At 40.6% G+C, this 24,479-nt stretch overlaps 1 protein-coding gene across 1 annotated transcript; it reads left to right on the plus strand.

The window, feature by feature from the left end:
- Positions 1 to 1,142: 1,142 nt before the first annotated feature.
- Positions 1,143 to 7,711, plus strand: BMP15 (bone morphogenetic protein 15). Its single transcript, XM_081564378.1, has 2 exons — positions 1,143 to 1,497; positions 6,855 to 7,711. Exons 1-2 carry the CDS (start codon positions 1,143 to 1,145, stop codon positions 7,709 to 7,711), a joined length of 1,212 nt encoding a protein of 403 aa, XP_081420504.1.
- Positions 7,712 to 24,479: the final 16,768 nt, after the last annotated feature.

Consider the following 24,479-nt stretch of genomic DNA (forward strand, 5'->3'; position numbering starts at 1 on the left):
GTCCATTGCTTACAAAGTCCGTACCTGTTCCACAAAGCCACGTCTTGACCTCCTGTTCCACCTTCTCCTTAGAGCTCCAGGAAATTGATTCTTCTTGGACGGGGCCAGGACTACACCTACCATTTTTCTGCAGAATCCTGGTCTGGGGTAGCTTTAACTAACTGGTTCAGCCCTGATGCCTCCATTAATCAGCCAAGCTAGGTGAGCTCCTAGCCAACTTCCATAGATTCAGCTCCCACTCCCCTATGCTTCTCTGATGAAACCCACACAGGATCTCAACACCTTCCATGGAAAAACCAGGAAATTCTAAGTCAGAGTTCTCAAACTTGGCTACACATTAAAATCACCTGCAGAACTTTAAGAAATCCTGATGCCCTGGTAATACCCCAGGCTGACTCCATCAGAATCTCTGGGGATGGTACCCAGGCATCCATAATAGTTAAAACTCCCCATGTGATCCCACTATAGAGTCAAGATTGAGAACCACTGTTGGGGCATCTTCTTCAAGCTCCAGCAGCCATACTCACAGAGAGGTTCCCACGTTTTAGTACTCATACAAACTTCTTGAAGGACTTAAGATTTAGATTTCTGGTGCTTACGCTCAGAGAGTCCATGTTTTCGTCTGGACCCAGAAGCCCAAATTCTTAACACTCCCCTCAGATAGTTCCACTGCAAGTCCTTAGCAGACCACATTTTGGGAAATCCTACATTAGGAAAAGTATTGCATGGAAGCGGGGTGGGAACAGGAGGCCTCTGGCCCTTTAAGGACTGATTAAGGACTACCGTTAAAGCTGTGAAGCAGAGCAGGCTAGGGCTGCTTCTTTTCATCCTAGTGGATACGGGAAGGGAGTAGGTCCTGGAATGGGCCTCTCTTTTTAAATACGATCTTGTTCCCAGCCCTGGAGAGAAGGATGGGCATGCTGCCTTGTCCCACCTGCTGTTTCTGCTTGTTTGATGCAAAGAGGACAATTTAGAAGACCTTTTTTTTGGTTCAGGAGATCCTACCAGAGGAAGAAACATAGGACCTGCCTGCCAGCCTTTCATTTTTCCTTGCCCTGCCCTGTGTGGTAGTGGAGCCTGGATGCTGTTACCCATGTAAAAGGAAAGGTTTAAAGTGGCATCCTTTGGGCTTTTACCAGAACATGTTGCTGAACACCAAGCCTTTCAAGATGGTCCTCCTGAGCATCCTTAGAATCCTTCTTCTTTGGGGACTGGTGCTTTTTATGGAACATAGGGTCCAAATGACACAGGTAGGGCAGCCCTCTATTGCCCACCTGCCTGAGGCCCCTACCTTGCCCCTGATTCAGGAGCTGCTAGAAGAAGCCCCTGGCAAGCAGCAGAGGAAGCCGCGGGTCTTAGGGCATCCCTTACGGTATATGCTGGAGTTGTACCAGCGTTCAGCTGATGCAAGTGGACACCCTAGGGAAAACCGCACCATTGGGGCCACCATGGTGAGGCTGGTGAGGCCGCTGGCTAATGTAGCAAGGCCTCTCAGAGGTGAGTTATCATACTATATTGTTCAGGTGGGTGGGAGAAAAATGGGGAAGAAGAGTGTAGAGAAAAGTGGATCTGTCAGTTTTCTGTCAGGCTTCACATTGCCTACAGGGTGGGTGGTTTTATTGGGCTTGGTTTCTTGATTTTCAAAAGGTGGCACCCTTGGGAGAAACTGGCTCCAAATCTGCTTCCCTTTAGGGATCCAATTTAAGAACAGATTGCCTTGGGGCCTACCTGAGGACTTTCTCCCAGGCCCCAGTGCAACTGAGTGACGTGTCAGCTACTAGCTTTCAAAGGAAGTCTTAATGCTTATTATATCACTGAAAATTATAATTGAGAAATACTCATTATGTTCCTGTGGAGGGCTCTTTGTGTTGTTTTATTCTTAGAAGACAAAAGGTACAGGATGTTGAGTTGGGGAAATTTACAAGGCCTCAGAAAGGACAGAAACAGGCTCACACCTGAGAGTCTGTTATTGTATTTAATCCTTAATGATAGGGACTCTCCTTAGCTGTCCTGAAAGGCTTAGCCTGATTTTTAAAGAAAAGTGAAGCAGAGAGATGTTAAATAACTTGCAGAGGTCACAAGGATGGGGTGGCAGAGGCAGGATTTGAGCTTCAAGTCTGTCTTATTTTACAGTCTGTCCATAACTACTTAAGTGTTTTGAATGTCATACCCCAATATCCTTGTATACGAAGCAGTTTTTCTGTTTAGACTATGTTGCTAGTTTGGGTTTGTGGTACCAAATGTATTTTGGAATTTTCTTTGTTTCCCTCACGGTTGCTTCTGCTTTAAACATCTTCATTAGACACTGATTCAGGGCAGTAGTGGGCTTCTGCAGTGCAGGTTTCTCTAGGGAATGAAGAAAGCCATCAATTTCAAGGAAATCTTGGGAACCTGGTGATATCAATCTTAAGCCTTTGCTAGTCTCAGAGATGACAACAGACATGATTTACCTCCCTCCTCCAAGTAAAACAACCACCATTCCCCTAAGCTAAACTTTAGTGTGCGCTTACCATGTGCCAGGCATTAGGCAAAGTACTTTTACAAACATTATCTTCCTTAATCCTCCCCAATATCGCAAGAAGTAGGTGTGTGTGCGAGCTCAGTTGTGTCTGACTCTCTGCGACTCCATGGACTGTACCTGCCAGGCTCCTCTGTCCATGGAACTTTCCAGGCAAGAGTACTGGAGTGGGTTGCCATTTCCTCCTCCAGGGGATCTTCCCAACCCAGGGATCAAACCCACATCTTCTGTGTTTCCTGCACTGGCAGGAGGATTCTTTCCTACTGCTCCACTATGGAATACTATTCATATACCCATTATATAGGTGAAGAAAATGAGGCTCAGTGTAACACAGCTAGTAATTAATAGAGCTGGGTTTCTAACCCAGGCTTTCAGGCTTCAGAGCCTGTGCATTTAATTACCCTGCTGTGCTGACTGCTTAACAGACTTTACTTGAGCACCAAGCACTGTGTTTGGGTTGGGTATGAAAAGGCAAATAACGGCTCTAGGAGCCTCCACTAGAGTAGAATGGATAGATAAGTAATAACATAATGGTGGCACAGCACAGCAAATGCTTTGAAAAGGATAAGCAGTAGGATTCCTGGGACTCCAAGAAGAAATGGGTTTCTGCTTAGGGCAAGGAGAGGGAAATGCTGAAATAGTTGAAAGGCCTCATTGGAGAGGTGGGATTTGAGCTAGACTTTGCAGAAGGAGTAAAGAGACTATGGACACAGAGAGGGAAGTGCATTCTGATTGAGGAAAAAGAAGATAATTTGGTATGGTTGCAGATTCACTCAACAAGTATTTCTTTGGCAACTGCTAAGTGCTAGGCATTGTTCTAGGTGTTGGAATGTGATCAAGATAGGCATGGTTCTCTGGGTGAGACAAGTAAGTAAACATGGATAGTTGTAAATTGTGGTAAATGCTACCAAAGAATGAAATAGGTGGTTCTGATAGAGAATAGCAAAGAAATCTTCCCTTTGCATGGTATTGTCAGTGAAGGCATGTTTGAAGAGGTGACATTTGAGCTGGGGTCTGTAAGGTAAGAAGCTTGGCATGAGACGAGAAGAGAGAAGTCTGATCTAGGCAGAGGGAATAACATGTACAAAGGTCTAAAGGTGGAAACAAGTACTTGGAGAATAGAAGGAAGATCAGGATGGTTGGAGCCTAGTGAGATTGTAGAGAGTGGTGGGATATGAAACTGATGAGACTCAGGGATGTGGTGGTCATTACAAGGGATCTGGATTTCATTCATAAGCTGCATAAATCAATTCTGTACAGATGATATGAGGCTAGAAAGTAGAATGCCTAGAATTAGGCCAGTATCTTGGTCTGACTGTGGGACATACTGGTATATAGGGACTCTGGAAAGGATCCAAAAATGGATAACAAGACAGTTGGGTCTGATCATTCCATCAGGAGATGACCCAGCTGAATCAAGCTTGCTTTGAGAGCTATTCCAGGTTCAATTTCACAGGATGTGTGAGTCAGACATTTCCCTGAAAAGTTCTGAGCAGACCCTTCCTGGCCCTGATCCTTAGCAACCCCACCCTGCATCAGGAAATACGTGATGTCAGGGTCTGAAAGGAAAGGGCAGTTCCTCACCAGACTGCCTGCTAGAGATTCGGTTTAGATTCCTTTTCAGACAGGGTGGGGCAGATGTATGGGTGGGTGTCTTGGAAAGATTATTACAGGATGGGAGTATGGAGTAACTTGAGAAAGCAATTACAAGCCTGGCTTGAGCTTTGTCTGAATGATATCCAAGTGCCCCAAATGTGAGGATGTATTAAGCATGAGTTGGAACCTGAACTTAAAAAAAAAACTTGATGTATGGTTTCACTCATATGTGGAATATAAAAACAAAACAAATGAAAAACAAAAATTAAAAACTCAGAAACAGAGATCAGATTAGTGGTTACCGGCGGGTAAAAGGGTTGGAGGGTGAGTGAAATAGGTGAAAGGAGTTAATTGTGTGGTAACAGATGATGGTAACTAAGCTTGTGGTGGTGATCACTCTGTAGTGTACACAGATGTTGAATTATGATGAATTATGAATTTTACACCTGAAACTTTGATGCATAATTAAAAAAAAATCCTGATGCATCAAAACATTCAAGAGCTTCTGTGTTGAATATCCCAGGCCTACTGAATTCCAGGCTCATGGATTCAGTGGAGAAGGAAGATTAGGTAGATAATATGTAAATTAGCATGGCCATGGTTAGTGACTGGACATGGAACAGACTGGTTCCAAATAGGAAAAGGAGCACGTCAAGGCTGTATATTGTCACCCTGCTTATTTAACTTATATGTAGAGCACATCATGAGAAACACTGGGCTGGAAGAAGCACAAGCTGGAATTAAGATTGCTGGGAGAAATATCAATAACCTCAGATATGCAGATAATACCACCTTTATAGAAGAAAGTGAAGAATAACTAAAGAGCCTCTTGATGAAGGTGAAGGAGGAGAGTGAAAAAGTTGGCTTAAAGCTCAACATTCAGAAAACTAAGATTATGGCATCCGGTCCCATCACTTCATGGCAAATAGATGGGGAAACAGTGGAAACATTGGCTGACTTTATTTTTCTGGGCTCCAAAATCACTGCAGATGGTAATTGCAGCCATGAAATTAAAAGATGCTTACTCCTTGGAAGGAAAGTTATGACCAACCTAGACAGCATATTAAAAAGCAGAGACATTACTTTGTCAACAAAGGTCTGTCTAGTCAAGGCTATGGTTTTTCCAGTGGTCATGCATGGATGTGAGAGTTGGGACTATAAAGAAAACTGAGCACCAAAGAATTGATGCTTTTGAACTATGGTGTTGGAGAAGACTCTTGAGAGTCCCCTGGACTGCAAGGAGATCCAGCCAGTCCATCTTAAAGGAGTTCAGTCCTGGGTGTTCATTGGAAGGACTGATGTTGAAGCTGAAACTCCAATACTTTGGCCACCTGATGCAGAGAGCTGACTCATTTGAAAAGACCCTGATGCTGGGAAAGATTGAGGGGAAGAGGAGAAGAGGACGACAGAGGATGAGATGTCTGGATGGCATCACCGAGTCAATGGACTGTGGGTTTAGGTGAACTCTGGGAGTTGGTGATGGACAGGGAGGCCTGGCGTGCTGCGGTTCATGGGGTCGCAGAGTCGGACACGACTGAGCAACTGAAATGAACTGATGGTTAATGATAGGTGAAGATGACAGAAGGCTTTTTCTTGCAATGCCTGGTTTTTGTAATCGTTGCTCTTGAGCTTGGCCAGGAGAGGGCGCAGAAGGTCAGAGAACTGCAGGTCTCGCTTTTCAACGCTTTGGCCACTAGGTGTCAGCATCACAGTTTAGATTAAAACAATCACTTCGTAGCTCAGCTGAGAAAGAATCCGCCTGCAATGCGAGAGACCCGGGTTCGATACCTGGGTTGAGAAGATCCCCTGGAGAAGGGAAAGGCTACCCACTCCAGTATTCTGGCCTGGAGAATTCCATGGATTGTATAGTCCAGGGGGTCGCAAAGAGTCAGACACGGCTGAGCAACTTTTCACTTTCAAGAGATGCAGCTTTTAAGTAGACTAATCTTAGCTGAGGTCATCTATATGACTGGGCCTTGTTGAAAACGGTATTTACAATAAATGGGGTAAACGAAGAATCATTTCCGGTAAAGAATGGAAAAGGGGGAGATTGAGGATTAAGGGAGAACCTGCCCAATAATGCAATAGCTGCTCAAGAAGAAATTCGAATAGAAAGCAAAAGTAGTAAATACCTGTCCCAACTAGAAAAAATTATTTTGTGGCATCTCCAACCCAGATTTGAAGTGACAGCAGACCATACCCCCCAATATTGGACTGTCACCCTAAAGCTGCCTCTATATAGTGATATAGCATGAGGATTTATTATTAATTCATATGTCTCAATGACCCTCTTAATTGGTCACCTTTTTAATAGTCAACTAAATAATACTTACAATATATACAGACAGTTCTGTATTTGAGGTGTTTTTCTCAGCCTAGGGCTATGAGAGATCTAAAAATGAGCCACAATTTGTCATCTTAAGGGAAAAAGACTTGGACTCAAATCTTGATTCTAACAAACACTGGCTTGTGTGTCCTCTGACATAGCTAGCTTCTCTGAGCTTCAGTTTCCTTGTCTGCAAAATGGGGATAACAACTATCTCATAAGGCTATTGTGGATTCAAGAGCTAATGCATGTAAAGCATCTAATACATTAGTTAAGTGCTCAATAGATCGCTATTATGATCTTGAATTCATTTCAGGGCTGCTTGTCAGTTTGTACTGAGCAGCTCTGTTAGGGAGACTAAGGCTAGGAGGTAAGAAGCTAACGCTTTGCTCTTGTTCCCTCTTACTAATGCAGGCTCCTGGCACATACAGACCCTGGACTTTCCTCTGAGACCAAACCGGGTAGCATACCAACTAGTCAGAGCCACTGTGGTTTACCGCCATCAACTTCACCTAACTCATTCCCACCTCTCCTGCCATGTGGAGCCCTGGGTCCAGAAAAGCCCAACCAATCACTTTCCTTCTTCAGGAAGAAGCTCCTCAAAGCCTTCCCTGCTGCCCAAAGCTTGGACAGAGATGGATATCATGGAACATGTTGGGCAAAAGTTCTGGAATCACAAGGGGCGCAGGGTTCTACGACTCCGCTTCGTGTGTCAGCAGCCAAAAGGTAGTGAGGTTCTTGAGTTCTGGTGGCATGGCACTTCATCCTTGGACACTGTCTTCTTGTTACTGTATTTCAATGACACTCAGAGTGTTCAGAAGGCCAAACCTCTCCCTAAGGGCCTGAAAGAGTTTACAGAAAAAGACCCTTCTCTTCTCTTGAGGAGGGCTCGTCAAGCAGGCAGTATCACATCTGAAGTTCCTGGCCCTTCCAGGGAGCATGATGGGCCTGAAAGTAACCAGTGTTCCCTCCACCCTTTTCAAGTCAGCTTCCAGCAGCTGGGCTGGGATCACTGGATCATTGCTCCCCATCTCTATACCCCAAACTACTGTAAGGGAGTATGTCCTCGGGTACTACACTATGGTCTCAATTCTCCCAATCATGCCATCATCCAGAACCTTGTCAATGAGCTGGTGGATCAGAGTGTCCCTCAGCCTTCCTGTGTCCCTTATAAGTATGTTCCCATTAGCATCCTGCTGATTGAGGCAAATGGGAGTATCTTGTACAAGGAGTATGAGGGTATGATTGCCCAGTCCTGCACATGCAGATGACAGCAAAGGTACAACTAGATCAGGTTTGCCCAAGAAATTAGAAAAGAATTTATAATAAACAAGTATTGTTATATCTGAAAGTGCTCAACCCAAGTGCTCTACCCAATATGTAGATTTTATTCCTTGCCTTCAGCATTGTACTTTAAGTCTTCTTCCCCTATTTATGAGCGCCTCACTTTATAAAAACAGTTCTGATGCCAAATATCAGTATGTTTTGACCACTAGTCCATCTTCTGAGGATCTAGAAGGTTTGGGGTGAAGACAGCAACTTGAGATTTTATACTCCTCTTCCTTGCCTCCTGAATCCTAGAAACTATTACCTAATTGAAGAGACTGCTTGCTTCTGTGTTTGGATTTCCCTCTAAATCTAAAACTGTTTCTTAGATGGACTAGGAAACTTTTAAGCAGTAATCTCCCTAGAAATCTTTTGAAGGGAACAGAAGAGAATCTTTTTCTAAGCCATCAGGGTTTTTCCTCTCAGGCTCTGAACCTGGCAGAAATGCCTCGGATGACTCCTTTATTACCCTGCTGTGAAGAGAGCAGCCTTTAATAAAGCCAGTAGGGAAATGTGTATGGAGCAGAGATGACAATCATTTCAAAACCTCTTATATCTATAGTGAAAAAATGAAGAGTTGTCATTGTTGATTAAAATTGTGTATGGGGGAGTCATTTTAAATTTTCTCTGGAATGATAGATTTCACAGGGTATTTTCTCATTTTAGATAATCCTTAAACCCTTGTTAATGATCCCACAGAGAAAGCTCACTGGTGGCTCAGAGCCTGAGAGTTGGCCTGGTTGGGAGTGGAAGGCATAGAAGGCTGCAGTTAGGAAGGTTAATAGGCCTGTGGGGGAAGGATGAAATGTGCTGAGACCTGGGGCTGACTTCATACTGGGCTTGCTTGTTTGTGTGTTTAGCTGGGCTCTGAGCATGGGTCTCTGGGGGAGACAGGCTTGCTGTATTGGGAGGCATGGAGTTTTGCCTTGGACTAAATAATGCTTGCACTGTGACTCTCTTCTATTCCTGTGCTGTATTGAAGTGATGGGGACTGGGTTGTGTTGCAAATAAATCATTTTTGTCATTATAGAGAGTCTTGAATGTTTGGGGAATTGGGAGACAGAGGGTGGAAGGAATTTATTTCCTTTATTTCCTTTATTCCCTTTAGCTACGGCCAGGAACTCAACCCTAATCCCCCAGCGTGGAGCTGGAGTTCTCCCTGAAGGCAGCATTGCTAGCAATCAGCTCTCACCAAAGGGACCCCTTGTGGTAGCCCAGTAAGGCATTTGCCCTGCCCAACTGTTCCTTGACTAATCTTATGGCTGTTGTCAATGAAATGGGATGGATTTAGAGTGGTTTCATATATTGAAATATTTGCCAAACATATATTCCTATCTCTTTTTTACCTATCCATCATACATTAACTTATTTTTACCACTCCATTCTCAATAATTGGTTCCAATTAAACTAAATATCTTACATGTCTATAAATACATAAATTTTATTCTTCTGCCTGAGGGGTTATTCCTTAACATCCTTTTGTCCATCTACTTTCTTTACTGTATCTTTAGGAATCAGCTCAGGTATTTCTCTTCATCTCAATGCCCTTCCTAATAACTTTGACTCAGGTAGGATCTCTCTCTCTGTGCTCACAGTATTGTTTGCTTTCCTTGAAGACACTCTAGTGTAACTGTCCTTGTTGCCAAAAGATGAAGCTTCTTTTGAGAGTTTCAATTGTGCTTTACCCATTTCCTTATTATTGGAGACTGGTCCTTGATGGATACAAGCATCGGACAGTCACACTTTTTTTGTGAGGGATGCATTCTTCCTAACATGGAATATTTCAATGTTCACATATCTCATTTTCCACTGGAATAAATGCAATACAAGATAAACTTTGTATATAAAGCAGGATGAATTTTTGTGCCTCGTTATTTCAAAATCATGATTCAAATTAGAATGTGACAGCTGTGGTCTTGAGTAAGGCAGTTCTTGGGATTGTTAGATAGTCTCTGAGTTAAAATGGGAGAGTAAATGTTGGCTACCAGGCCAGTGATTTCTGCAACCCAGCTGGGGTAGGCACAAATACCTAACAGGCTTGAATGCAGACCTCGGCCCCAGGACCAGATTCTGAATTCAGCATCTCAGTGTTCTTTGGAATTTTCAGGAAATCATGATCTCCTAGCCTTGATTTCTGAATATGTCTGAAACTTAATCTGTTTATCAAGGGCTCAGGGTTAATTGGTCCTATTATCCATTAAGCCCTGAGCTGTCAGAATATACAAGGTAAACACTGGCAAGATGGAATCAGCTGTGGCTGATGTTACAAATTCTTTTCTTTTGAAATATTACTTTCAACTCAGCACTTTTTCTCAAGTCCAAAGTAAGAGATCTATACCTCAAACCTTTGGGAGAAAGGAGATATGCTTGCTAGTGAAGGAGGATGTATAGATGGCAGTCTGTCTGCCAAAGTGGGTGGAGAGAAATAGTTACTTGGTCCAGAAACAGAAAAGAGAGCAAAGTCCACCTTGTTCCAGCTCCCTCACTGAATAGGCTTGAACTCTATTCAATGTGTCAGTGCCTAAGGAGCAGGTATTTGAGCTTGTTTCTGACTCTGGAGCTCTGCTGCATTTAACTTGGTAGTATATTTTGTCCAATTCTGGACAAAGTCGGGGAGCAGGTGAAATTTATCTTCAGTTTCACCAAATATTTGGTGCCTAATTTTGTAAAACTTTTCAAATGTCTTCAGTTAAGTCTCCCAACAGAACTATAAAGCAGGATGTATAAGCCCCATTAAAGAAAAATTGGTTCGTTGAGATATAATTTGCATACTAAAGAAGCTACAATTCTAAGTGTTCAATTCAGTGGTTTTTAGTATATTCAGAGTTGTGCAGAAAACACTGCAGTTGATTTGACCACAAAAAGAAACCCCATGCCTGTTAGCAGTTAATCTCCATTTCCCTCACCCCAGCCCCTGGCAACTATTAATCCATTTATTTTCTTTAGATTATGGATATTTAGACAAGCCAAATCATGCAATATTTGGCTTTTTGTGACTGTCTTCACATTAGCATTGCACTTTCAAGGTTCATCTATATCATTCATTCTTTTTCTTTTGCTGAATAAAACTCCATTTTAGAATATGCCACATTTTATTTATCCATTCATCAGTTGATGGGCATTTGAGCTGTTTCTACTCTGGCTATTATGAATAATGCTGACTTGAATGTTCATGTGGAAGTTTTTGTGTGGACATATAATATATTCAATCCTCTTGCATAAATACTTAGGAGTACTAATGCTGAATCATATGGTAAGTCTATGTTTAACATTTTGAGGAACTGTTAAACTGTTCTCCAAAGTAGCTGTACCATCTTACAATCCAAAACTGTCTGAGGGTTTCGATTTCTCTACATCCTCACCAACACATCCTCACCAACACTTCTTATTGTCTGCCTTGCTTATTTTAGCCATACTGGTAGAGGTAAAGAGCTATTTTGTTGTGGTTTTGAGTACATTTCCCTGATGACTAACAATGTTGAACAAGTTTATTTACAACTTGCATATCTTCTTAAATGTTCATTGAAGTCTTTTGCCCAATTTTTAATTGGATTTTCTCATATTGTTGAGCTGTGTAAGTTCTTCATATGTTCTGGATGTTAGTCTCTTATCAGATGTATGATTTGCAAATATTTCCTCTGATTCTGTGGGCTGTCTTTTGACTTTCTTGACTGTGTCCTCTGAAACACGAAAGTTTTTAGTTTGGAAGAAGTCCAAATTGTTTTTATCTTTTGTTCTTATGCTTGTGGTATCATCTAAAAAACTTTGAATAATTCAAGATCATGAGAATTTACACCTATATCTTTTTCTAAGTGTTTTTTATAGTTCTTGCTGTAATGTTTAGGTGTTTAATCCATTTCAGTTAATTTTCCCATAGCATGTGAGATAAAGGTCTAGCTTCATTGATTTGCAAGTTGATGTCCAATAGTAGGAGCACCATTTGTTGAAATGACTATTTTTTCCCCCATTGAATTATCTTGGAACTCTTGTCAAAAATTGAACATAAGGGTTTCTTTCTAGACTCTAAATTTTCTTTCATTGATCCATATGTCTATTATGCCAAGACAGCACTGTCTTGATAACTGTAGCTTTGTGTAAGTTTTGAAATTGGGAAATGTGATTCCTCCAAATGTTTTCTTCTTTACCAAGATTGTTTAGGGTATTCTGGATCACTTGTATTTCCATATGAATTTTACAATCAGCTTTTCAATTTCTGAAAAAAATACCAGCTGAGTTTTTTTGATTATGGACTGAAATGAATCTGTAGATAAGTTTGAGGAGTATTGCAATCTTAAAATTATTGTCTTCTGATCTATAAAAATGAAACGTCTTTCCATTTATTTAGGACTTTAATTTTTTCTATAGTTTTGTCATTTTTCAGTATATGTCTTACACTTTAAGTTCATTCCTTAGCTTTTTATTCTTTCTGATGCTATTATTAAAGGATTTTTTCCTAAATTTTCAGGCCATTAATTGCTAGTATATAGAAATATAATTTATTTTTATATATTACACTAGTACTCTGAAACCTTGCTGAATTCATTTATTAGCTGTAATAGTTTGTGTGGATTTCTTACAATTTTCTATATATAAGGTCATCTGTGAATATATATAGTTTTATGTCTTTCGATCTGGATTTCTTATTTCTGCCTAATTACCCTATCTAGAACCTCCAATACAAAGTTGAATAGAAGTAGTGAAAACAGATATTCTTTTTCCTGATCCTAGAGGGAAGTCATTCAATCTTTTACCATTAAGTTTGTTAGTTATGGCTTTCATAGATCCTCAGCTTCAATACTTACTTTAAAGCTATAGTGATCAACACAGTGTGTTATTTGTGAAAGAATAAACAAATAGATTATTGGAATAGAATAAAGAACCCCAAAATAGACCCACACAAATACAGTCAACTAATCTTTAACAAAGCTGCAAAGGCAATTAGATGGATAAAGAATAATCTTTTCAACAAATGGTGCTAGAATAACTGGACAACCACATGCAAAAAGAAATGAATCTGTACAAAGAGAAGCTATAAAATACAACTTAAGCACAAAGATTAGTGTGTTAAAGAGCAATGCTGTTTTTACAAAAATGACTTTAATTGAGCATGGGGGAGAAAATCTACTAATATGTACAAAACACTATCCATATACAAAATAGCACAAATTTTACAATGAATACTAAAATAAAAAGCTGCACATGAAAAAAATTAATTGGAAATGGAGCACAGATATAAATGTCAAACACAAACTATACAACTTCTATAAGATAACATAGGTAAACTTTGATTTAGTAATGGCTTTTATTTCTTTCCTATATTTTGCTTTCTGCTCTTTTAGGTCTTTTCATCATTTTATTTCATAAATATCATCTCATTTTAATTTACAGAATTGAAGGTTTCTGGAGACTTGCCCAAAGTCATAAAGCATAGCAAATGAGTGGGTAGCTGGATCCTAACCCAAACCCATCTGATGGCCTGATGATAACTTTTTAGACATAACAGCAAAAGCATGGTCTAAGAAGGGAAAAATTGATAAGCTGGACTTCATTAAAATTAAAAATTCTGCTCTGCAAAAGACACTACTGAGAATGTAAAGGTTAGCCACAGACTAGAAGGAAATATTTTCAAAACACAGAAAAAGGACTTGCATTCAAAACATGCAAAAAACCTTTAAAATTCAACAATAAGAAGACAAACAGCTGAATTATAACATGGGAATATATGAATAGAAACCTCATCATGGAAGGCATATACATAGCAAATAAGCATATAAAGAGATGTTCCTCATCATAGGTCATTAAAACAATGAGATGCCACCGCACACCTATTAGAATGGTTCAAATCCAAAATGCTGACAGCATCAATTGCTGGTAGGAATGCAAAATGGTACAGCTGCTTTGGAACACAGACTTACAGTTATAAACATAGTCTACATACTAAACATAGTCTCACCATACAATCCAGCAACCACACTCCTCGTTATTATAATGAGTTGATCACCTAATCTATGACAAAGGGGGCAAGAATATAAAATGGAGAAAAGACAACCTCTTCAATAAGTGGTGTGGGAAAACTGGACAGCTACATGTAGAAGAATGTAGAACAGTTCCTAACACCATACACAAAAATAAACACAAAATGGATTAAAGACCTGAATGTAGGGTCAGACACTATAAAACTCTTAGAGGAAAACATATAGAACACTCTGATATAAATCACAGCAGGATCTTTTTTGACCCACCTCCTAGAGTAATGAAAATAAAAAAACAAAAATTAACAAATGGCACCTAATTAAACTTCAAAGCTTCTGCACAGCAAAGGAAACCATAAGCAAAAGGAAAGGACAACACGAAGACTGGGAGAAAATATTTGCAAATGAAGCAACTGACAAGGGATTAACCTCCAAAATATATAAGCAGTGCATAGCAGCTCAATGTCAGAAAAACAAACAACCCAATCAACAAATGGGTGGAAGACCTAAATAGACATTTCTCCAAAGAAGACATACAGATGGCCAATGAACACAGGAAAAGATGCTCAACATCACTAATTGTTAAAGAAATGCAAATCAAAACTACAATGAGGTGTCACTTCACATCAATCAGAATGGCCATCATTAAAAATTATATAAACAATAAATGTTGGAGAAGGTGTGGAGAAGAGGGAACCCTTTTGCACTGTTGGTGGGAATGTAAATTGATACAGCCATTATGGAGAATGGTATGGAGGTTCCTTTAAAACTAGGAATAAAAATACCATATGACTCAGCAATCTCACTACTAGGCACATACCCAGAAAAAAACATAATTCAAAAAGACACATGCACCATGCACCCCAATGTTCACTGTGGCGCTGTTTGCAGTGGCCAGGACATGGAGGCAACCTGGATGTCCATCAACAGAGGAATGGATAGGGAAGATGTGGTACATATATACAACGGAATATTTCTCAGCCATAGGTATGAAATTGGATCATTTTATAGAGACATGGATAGACCCTTTACAGAGTAAAGTCAGAAAAAGAAAAACAAATATCATATATTAATGCATATATGTGGAGTCTAAAAAATGGTAGAGATGATCTTATTTGCAAAACAGAAATAGAGACAGAGACATAAAGAACAAATATATGGACACCAAGGTGGGAAAAGGGAGGTGGGATGAATTGGGAGACTGGAAGTGACATACATACACACACTATTGATACTATGTATAAAATAGATAACTAGTGAGAACCTACTACATGGCACAGGGAACTCTATTCAGTGCTCTTTGGTGATCCAAATGGGAAAGAAATCTAAAAAAGAGGGAATATATGTATACATACAACTGATTTACTTTGCTGTACAGTAGAAACTAACACAAAGTTGTAAAGCAACTATACTGTAATAAAAATTAATTGAAAAATAAAATGAGTTGAAAAGTTGTTGTTGTTGTTCAGTCACCCAGTTGTGTCCGACTCTTTGCAACCCCATGGACTGCAGCACGGCAGGCCTCCCTGCCCCTCACCATCTCCTGGAGTTTGCCCAAGTTCATGTTCATCGCATTGGTGATGGCATCCAGTCATCTCATCCTCTGATACCCTCTTCTCCTTCTGCCCTCAATCTTTCCCAGCATCAGGGACTTTGCCAACGAGTTGTCTGTTCATAACACATGACCAAAATACTGGACCTTCATTCAGCTTCAGCATCAGTCCTTCCAGTGAATATTCAAGGTTGATCTCCCTTAAGATTGACTGGTTTGATCTCCTTGCTGTCCAAAGGACTTTCAGGAGTCTTCCCCAGCACCACACAGTTCGAAGGCATCAATTCTTTGGCGTTCTGCCTTCTTTGGAGTCCAGCTCTCACAACAGTACGTGACCACTGGGAAGACCACAGCCTTGACTATACAGACTTTTGTCAGCAGAGTAATGTCTCTGCTTTTCAACACACTGTCTAGATTTGTCATCACTTTCCTGCCAAGAAATAATCGTCTTCTGATTTCATGGCTTCAGTCACCGTCTGCAGTGATTTTGGAGCCCAAGAAGAGGAAATCTGTCACCTCTTCCACCTTTTACTCTTCTTTTTACCATGCAGTAATGGGGTCAGATGCCATGATCTTAATTTTTTTAATATTTAGTCTTAAGCCACTCTTCACTCTCCTCCTTCACCCTCATCAAGTGGCTCTTTAGTTCCTCTTCACTTTCTGCCATTAGAGTGGTATTATCCACATATCTGAGCTTGCTGGTGTTTCTCCCACTTATCTCGATTCTAGCTTTTAACTCATCCAGCCCAATATTTCTCATGATGTGCTCAGCATATGGGTTAAACAAACAGGGTGACAGAAGACTTCCCTGTCATACTCCTTTCTTGATCTTGAACCAATCAGTTGTTCCATACAGGGTTCTAACTGTTGCTTCTTGACCTGCATACAGGTTTCTCACAGGATAGGTAAGATGGTCTGGTATTCCCATCTAAGAGCTTTCCACAGTTTGTCATGATCCACACAGTCAAAGGCTTTAGTGTAGTTGATGAAACAGAGATAAATGTTTTTCTGAAATTCTCTTGCTTTCTCTATAATCCAGTGAATGTTGGCAGTTTGAACTCTAGTTCCTCTTCCTTTTCTAAACCCAGCTTGGACATCTGGAATTTTTTGGCTCACATAATGTGGAAGCCTAGCATGCATGATTTTAAGTTGAAATGTTATGTCCACACAAAAACAAGAACGTGACTTTTTATAGCAGCTTTATCCCTTCCTAATTGCCAAAACATGGAAGCCACCAAGATGTCCTTTAATATGTAAATGGGATAAACAAATCAGTACATATATACCATATAATATTATTTAGCAATGAAAATAAATGAGCTATGAAGCCATGAAAAGACATGGAGGAATCTTAAATGCATATTGATAAGTAAAGTGAAAGAAAGTGAAAGTCGCTCAGTCGTGTCCAACTCTTTGTGACCCCCTGGACTATACAGTCCATGGAATTCTCCAGGCCAGAATACTGGAGTGGGTAGCCTTTCCCTTCTCCAGGGGATCTTCCCAACCCAGGGATCGAACCCAGGTCTCCCGCATTGCAGGCAGATTCTTTACCAGCTAAACCACAAGGTAAGCCAGTCTGAAAAGGCTACATACTCTATGACTCCATTCATACGACATTCAGGAAAAGGCAAAACTATAGAGACAGTAAAAAGATTAGCAATTGCTACCAGTTCAGAAGGAGGGGAGTGCGGAATGAATGCATGGAGGATAGAGGACTTTTAGGACAGTGAAACACTTCTGCATGACATTGTAATGGCAGATACATGGCACTAAGTATTTGTCAAAATACCCATGTAATACACAGCTGAAAGGGTGAACTTCCTGTAAACTATGGAGTTTCATTAAGAATGATGTGTCATTTGTCTCATGCATCGAACATGGAATGGTGTTCTGTTTCACATATGATAATATACATGTTTCAATGCTATTCTCCCAGAACGTCCCACCCTCACCTTCTCCCTCAGAGTCCATAAGACTGCCGGGGCAATGGGATGACCCAGAGGGATGGGATGGGGAGGGAGGTGGGTGGGGGGTCCAGGAAGGGCAACACATGTAAACCCATGGCTGATTCATGTCAATGTATGGCAAAAACTATTACAATATTGTAAAGTAATTAGCCCCCAACTAAAATAAATAAATTTATTAAAAAAAAAAAGAATGATGTGTCAATATTGGTTCGTCGGCTGTTAACAAGTGTGCCACAATAATATAAGCTATTAATAATAATAGCTATTATTAGGAGAGGAAGGAAGGGTAGTATATGGAAAGTCTGTACTTCCTCCTGTTTTTCTCTAAACCCAAAACTGCTCTTTAAAAAAGAAAGTTTATTAAAACAAACAAACAAAAAAGGTTTTTTGTGTGCAGTGAGCTCTGAGCTAGGGCAAATAATGATGAGTCACATGCGTTGGTGTTTCCAAGAACTTTCAGATAGGTCAAATTGTAACGTTTTTCTGCAAATGGGGCTTTTTGAGGACCTCAAACCCAACCTGCCCCCTCCAGTGGCTTCTACTGCTGCTGCTGCTGCTGCTGCTCAGTTGCTTCAGTCGTGTCTGACTCTGTGTGACCCCCTAGACGGCAGCCCACCAGACTCCCCCGTCCCTGGGATTCTCCAGGCAAGAACACTGGAGTGGGTTGCCATTTCCTTCTCCAATGCATAAAAGTGAAAAGTGAAAGTGAAGTCGCTCAGTAGTGTCCGACTCTTCACGACCCCATGGACTGCAGCCTACCAGGCTCCTCTGTCCATGGGATTTTTCAGGCAAGAGCACTTTTTTGGTGAAAAGTTCATGCTAAAATTTATATGCAAAAAAAAAAAAGTATTGGCTACAAAATTTCACAATTACTGGTATTATCAGGTTGTTATTTTTCAAAGCTATTGTGGAGGCAATGAGACAGGGATTAGAATAGAATAAGTTAAAATGCCACACAGCTCACTATTCTCATGGGGGTTCAGTCATTTTTCTTGAATAATTGCTTTTTAGATTGTTGCAAGCCTTTGGCTAATTCTAGAATTCTGAAAAAGTTGAGTTTTTAGAGGGGAACCATGCCACAGGATCTTAGTTCCCCAACCAGGGATGGAATACATTCCCTCAGCACTGAAAGCGTGGAGTCCTAACCACTGGACCGCCAGGGAATTCCCCCAAAATTGACTTTTAATAATTTTTTTTGCCAATGTTCTTATTGATTTTATTGAGTGGATTTCTGGAGGTACTTGCTGAACCATTGCTGAAATGCTCTTCTATTAGCCTTGTTTCACTGTGATTTTCCCCATAGATCCAAATCTTCTCTACCCATTCATTTGTTCAACAGGTATGAAATTCCCCAGATAATCTATTTCTAATCATTCTATAAAGCTTTAGACTTAGAAACCAGAGTGTTTATATACTTTTATGCCTTTCTGCATATCTATACATATACCCCACCCTTCACATATGTACATTTAAATCCATCCATCCATCTATTCACTTATCCATCCATCTATTCCATATGCAATCTCATTTGCAACTATAGTTCATTGCTAGAATTCATTTGCATGTAGAGTTAATGTGGAAGAGGATGATGTCCCTACACAGGGAAATCAAATGCTTTTATCTCTTTCTCATCTTTGTAGATTTTAATGCTTTTATGTTCAGCAAGCTTAAACCTAGTGCTAGACCTTAAACCTAGTGCTTTAATCTTGCCCTGGGACTGCCAACAGAAAAATATCAGAGAAAGCAAGGTGGGAGGGGGTTTGGGTCAGAGAAGCAGAAGCAAAGGGATTTCCACACAGCAGAAATGTGTCAAATACTTGTACAATGTCTATTAAGTAGGAGGAGCAATCTCAAGAGTGGGTGTGGAGGGATGGGCTACAGATCATAAGGAAGCTTAGTGTAACTGTACCATTTCTCACAGAAATGACAAAACCCCAGCTAAAATCTGCCAGGATTCTTTTCTGGCACTACATGCATATTATACCTTACTGGAATCCTAATATGTTTTGCTACTACTTCTGCTGCTGTCAACTCAACTGATAAGTCTGATACAACTTCATAGTGCTAAGGCTTGGGAGGTGAGCACCCGATTGAGTCTACTTTTTCCTTTTTTTTCAGACCCTTACTCACCCAATTGAAGATAATGTTTTTGAAGCTGAAAGTGAGGCTGTGGCAAAACCCTTAAATGGCATGTGTCTACCAATCATCTCCAGGTGGCTAGGATGAATACATTCTATAGAATCTTTCATGGCAAACATGTTGGGATTGCCTGGGCTAGACCATAGCATGTGAAACCAATTACTGCAAGTGAGAGCTAAGTGTCCATGAGAGATGAATGGATAAAAATCATGTGGTACATATACACAATGGAACATTACTCAGCCATAAAAAAGAATGCCGCTGCTGCTGCTGCTGCTAAGTTGCTTCAGTCGTGTCCAACTCTGTGTGACCCCATAGATGGCAGCCCACCAGGCTCTGCCATCCCTGGGATTCTCCAGGCAAGAACACTGGAGTGGATTGCCATGTCTTTCTCCAATGAATGAAAGTGAAAAGTGAAAGTGAAGTCGCTTAGTCGTGTCTGACTCTTCACGACCCCATGGACTGCAGCCTACCAGGCTCCTCCATCCATGGGATTTTCCAGGCAAGAGTACTGGAGTGGGGTGCCATTTCCTTTTCCAAAAAAAAAAAAAAAAAGAATGATTAATAATGCCATTTGCAGCAACATGGATGCAACTAGAGATTATCATACTAAGTGAAAGAGAAAGACAACTACCATATGATCTCACTTATATGTGGAATCTAAAACCAACCAACCAACAACAAAACTTAAGCTTATAGACACAGAGAACAGACTGGGTGGCAAGGGAAGAGACACAAAACAAATGAACAGGAGGGTCAAAATCATAATGACTGAAGGAAAGTTACATGGCTCAAAAGAGCCTGGAGTTAAAACTCCCCTCCCGGTCCTCCCCACCATTCTATGCAAAACAAAGAACTCTCTTACCCAAAGGAAAAAAAAAAGACACTAAGGTTGATTACGCCCAGCTCCCAGCTGGTCCAACCTCTGGCTGATCTCCAGAATTCCTTGCCCCAGCGTTTGAGAGATAACTACTCCAAACAACCTTGGAGAAGAACAGGCCCCCTTAAGACAGTAGAGTTCCACATATATGCCTAGATATACTTGCTCTTTTCTTGGATTAGGGCAGCAGCTCACTAATCTGACTGCTGCCCCTTCTCGCCTCATTAAAGGTGATCTGTTCCTGTAAAGTGCCAGTCTCGTTCTTTTTCCGAACCTCGTCTTCTCTAACTCCCTTACCCTACAGTGACTATAGTTAATAATACTGTATTGCATATTTGAAAGTGGCTAAGAGTAGGTCTTCAAAGTCCTCAGTATAAAAAAAAATTGTAACTATGTATGCTGATGAGTGTTAAAGACATTGTGGTCAGCATTTTGCAATGTAGACAAATATTGAATCATGTTGTATACCTGAAACTAATACAGTGCTATATGTCAATTATACTTCAATAAAAAATGAATTTTAAATTGTGAAAATGTCAACCAATTTTAAATATTAATCATATCTAAAAAATACCTTTATAATATTTAGACTAGTGTTTGAAAAACAACTGGGCCCCATAGTGTAACCAAATTAACACATAAAATCAACCATTACAGGGTGTTTGGGGGAGTGGACATCTTTGGGACAGCATTGGTTTGATCCTCAAAGACAAAATCCGCTACCCCCCATCCAATTGCTTATCAAGGTTGGAATCTCCAGACTCAATGACTCAGTCATATTTAAAACACAGCACCTATTATATTGGACCACATTCTCTCTGTCCCTGGAAAGGCAAATATTGAGGTTAGAAGAAAAGAGAGAGTTCAGAGCCCTGCCTCCAAATGGTCTTTAAAAAGAAGAGATTTCCTACCTTTGTCATATATCTGTCATCCAATAGTTTCTTCATCTATAGAATGTAGATAACAATTGTGTTTACCTCTTAGAGGTTTTGGAAAGATGAAATTGAATTAAAGTGCTTAAACCAATACCTTCCTTGCACATTAATAATCACCATATAAACCAGCTATTATTATTATTGGCTTGTGGCTATTATTATTATTTGCAGAGGCAGTAGTAGTATTGCTTGCAGTATTATTTGCAAGCCTCGTAGTAGCCTGCTTGGACTTCCCTGGTGGCTCAGATGGTAAAGAATCCACCTGCAATGTGGGAGACCTGGGTACGATCCCTGGGTTAGGAAGACCCTCTGGAGAAGGGAAAGGCTACCCACTCCAGTACTCTTGCTTGGAGAATCCCATGGACAGAGGAGCCTGGTGGGCTACAGTCAATGGGGTCTCAAAAGAGTCAGATGTGACTGAGCAGCTAAGCACAGCACAGCGCAGGTACAGCCCTCTGTAATAGTATGAAGTCAGCAAATTCAGGACCTCTTTTGATATTGGCCTGTTCTTAAGCTCCAGTGACAGCACCTATAAGAAGCTTAGAGGGCTTTAGCCTCTCTCCTTCACATCCCCATAAGTTACCCCCAGTAAATATATCACGTGAGTAAAAATAGTATGATACCACATTAAAACAGAACAAGCAAGTCCCCTAGCCTGTGCCCACCTCTTCTGTTCTTTTCACCCCATTATCAACCTCTTACAGAGAAATTCTTGAGAGTGTAAAGCTGGCTACACAATTGCTCTATACTACCCACATAAACTGACCCTCTCTTCTCTTTCCCTTTCTTAATCAAAACCCTATGAATTAAGTAACACCATCCTTAAGAAACTGAAGCCCAAAGAGTTAAAGGGACTTTCCCAAAACCACACAGTTACTAACCGGTAGAGCAGGGATTTGAACGCAGATATGTGGGACTCAAGCCTGGCTTTGTCCACACTACCACACTAATGCGTCCCAAGATAACCATGGTTTCAAACGGCTTAACTCCTAGCTTAAACAGAGTCTGCATTCCAAACCAGAAGTCATGTAGACGCAAAAAGCATGAATCTAAAGGAAGGAATTTTAAAATTAAATTGTAATTTCTTTGGGCTATGGAAAGAAACATGATGAAGATAGATTTCTTAAATAGACAAGAAAGGATGCCTTCCAGAATTAACCAGTTACCTTTATCCTTGTTATAAATAATTTTAGCATATGTTTTTGGTAATGTCATACAGCAATCAATTTATACAATTGGAATGTTTAGGCAGTGTGGCAAGACAGTAGGGGAGAGATCTGGAGGCAGGAGGTCTTTTAGAGATGCTACCAAAGCATACCTTTGCATAAAGTCTAAACCTTAGACTTAAGGTGGCCATCTTCCTGACAAGTCAGTTCAGGTGCAGGCAGAAGATTAAGGAAGTCTCCTTATGGCTCTTAGTTTGGGAGAGGAATGACAGCAGAGACTGCTGGAGAGTCTAGTGTTAAGATCAGAGTCCTGTAACGTTCTCTCTTTCTAGGCATGCACTCTGCCAGGCTGCAGAGAACTTGAAAGAACTTTGAATTATTTGGGGACTTGCCATATCTTACCTAAGCTGTCAGTGTGGAAAATCACAAAGTAATTACGAGTGCTTTCACTGTCCTTCTAAATTAGACAATAAATAGGATGAATCACTGAATCCGTACTTTCCAAGCTCGCTGTAACATACTGAGAAAGGTAATTACTGAGTGAAAAAACAAGAGCTACCCAAGCCAATGTAGCCTCAAGGAATACGTGTGAAAAGGAAGAGATTTAGAACACATACACTTGTATATTATTGGCATTTTACATTTCATGAAACATAGCAAGATATTCTAAATTTGCAAACAAACACAGCTACAAAAAAGTCCCTCATAGCTACTCTCTTCCACCCCACCCCACAGACAGCTGCTGGGAAGCTTTTGCCCATTATTGAAAGCCCCACAAAGAACTTACCTATTCTCCCCATTTGCCTGACCAACAGCACTATCCAATCAACAGCATGGAACAATTGGACCTCCTTTGGCAACGAAAAACACACTCACACACAAACATAAACACCAGTTTAGTGGATGGGAGAACTTACACTTCTGAAGCAAGGTCCTGGAGAGACACCCCACCATGTGTGACAGGGGACAGGCAGGATATGGTGGCAGTCTTCAAGCAAACACCATTTTATAACACTGCCCCACCCGACCCCACCCCCTGGGCTCAGAAATTTAAAATCATTCCCAGTGCCCACTGCATCAAGTCCAAGTTCTGAAATTTCCTGGTTTTAGAAATGAAGTATTTTGTAATCAATTTCATCCCTGTTTCCCAGCATATAAAATTCTTTACAGGACTCACTGTCTTCCTATGGAGAGGAAACTTAACACTTTGGGATTTCCACTTGTGATTTTAACTATATATAAGTGCAATGCCAATGTTCAATTTCAGGTTAAAGTTTGCAATTTTGCTTAAGCATAGATCTGAATTAGCCTTGCTGTGGAAACTGGTATGCAACATCCTGACCCTTAGCTAGTCATGGCACCTAATATGCCCTCTAGCATACATGTTGTGATATAGCACTACTGTTCTTCCTAAGAGTCAGTGACATAGGAGTACCATCCCTGTTTTACAAATGAGGCAATTGATGAAATTAAATATGATATATTCATTCAACAAACAGCGATAGAGTGCCTGTTCTGGAAATTAGGGATAGAGCAGCAAACAAAAGAGCAGTTCTGAAGCTTATATTGTTGAGTGGTAAGCATGAAAATAAATAAAGCATAAAGAAGGCTGAGCACCGAAGAAACTGGTACTAGAGAAGACTCTTGAGAGTCCCTTGCAAGGAGAACCAGTCAGTCCTAAAGGAAACCAATCCTGAATATTCATTGGAAGGACTGTTGCTGAAGTTCCAATACTTTGACCACCCGATGCGAAGAGCCCACTCACTGGAAAAGACCCCGATGCTGGGAAAGATTGAATGCAAAAGGAGAAGAGAGCAGCAGAATATGAGATGGTTAGATAGCATCACTGACTCAATAGACATGAATTTGAGTGAACTCTGGGAGAGAGTGGGAGACAGAGGAGCCTGGTGTGCTGCAGTCCAGGCAGTTGCAAAAAGTCAAACACAACTTAGCAACTGAAGAACAACAACGAAACATAAAAATAATCAAGTAATCTAATAAACAATATGATCACAGTGAAGAAATGCTTTATGAAAAGACATCTAGTCTTAAACATAAGGATGAGAAAATGACAAGATGAACAAAGACAAGATTATAATTCC

The sequence above is a fragment of the Giraffa tippelskirchi genome, chromosome X (genome assembly GCF_054371585.1).
Source record: "Giraffa tippelskirchi isolate mGirTip1 chromosome X, T2T-mGirTip1v1.2.pri, whole genome shotgun sequence".
In the NCBI taxonomy this organism is placed as follows: Eukaryota; Metazoa; Chordata; class Mammalia; order Artiodactyla; family Giraffidae; genus Giraffa; species Giraffa tippelskirchi.

Bases quoted from the DNA above. Each gene is read 5' to 3' on its own strand.
- BMP15 (XM_081564378.1), top strand. From the start codon at position 1,143: ATGTTGCTGAACACCAAGCCTTTCAAGATGGTCCTCCTGAGCATCCTT. The intron at 1,498-6,854 runs GTGAGTTATCAT...TTACTAATGCAG, and splicing joins TGTAGCAAGGCCTCTCAGAG to GCTCCTGGCACATACAGACC.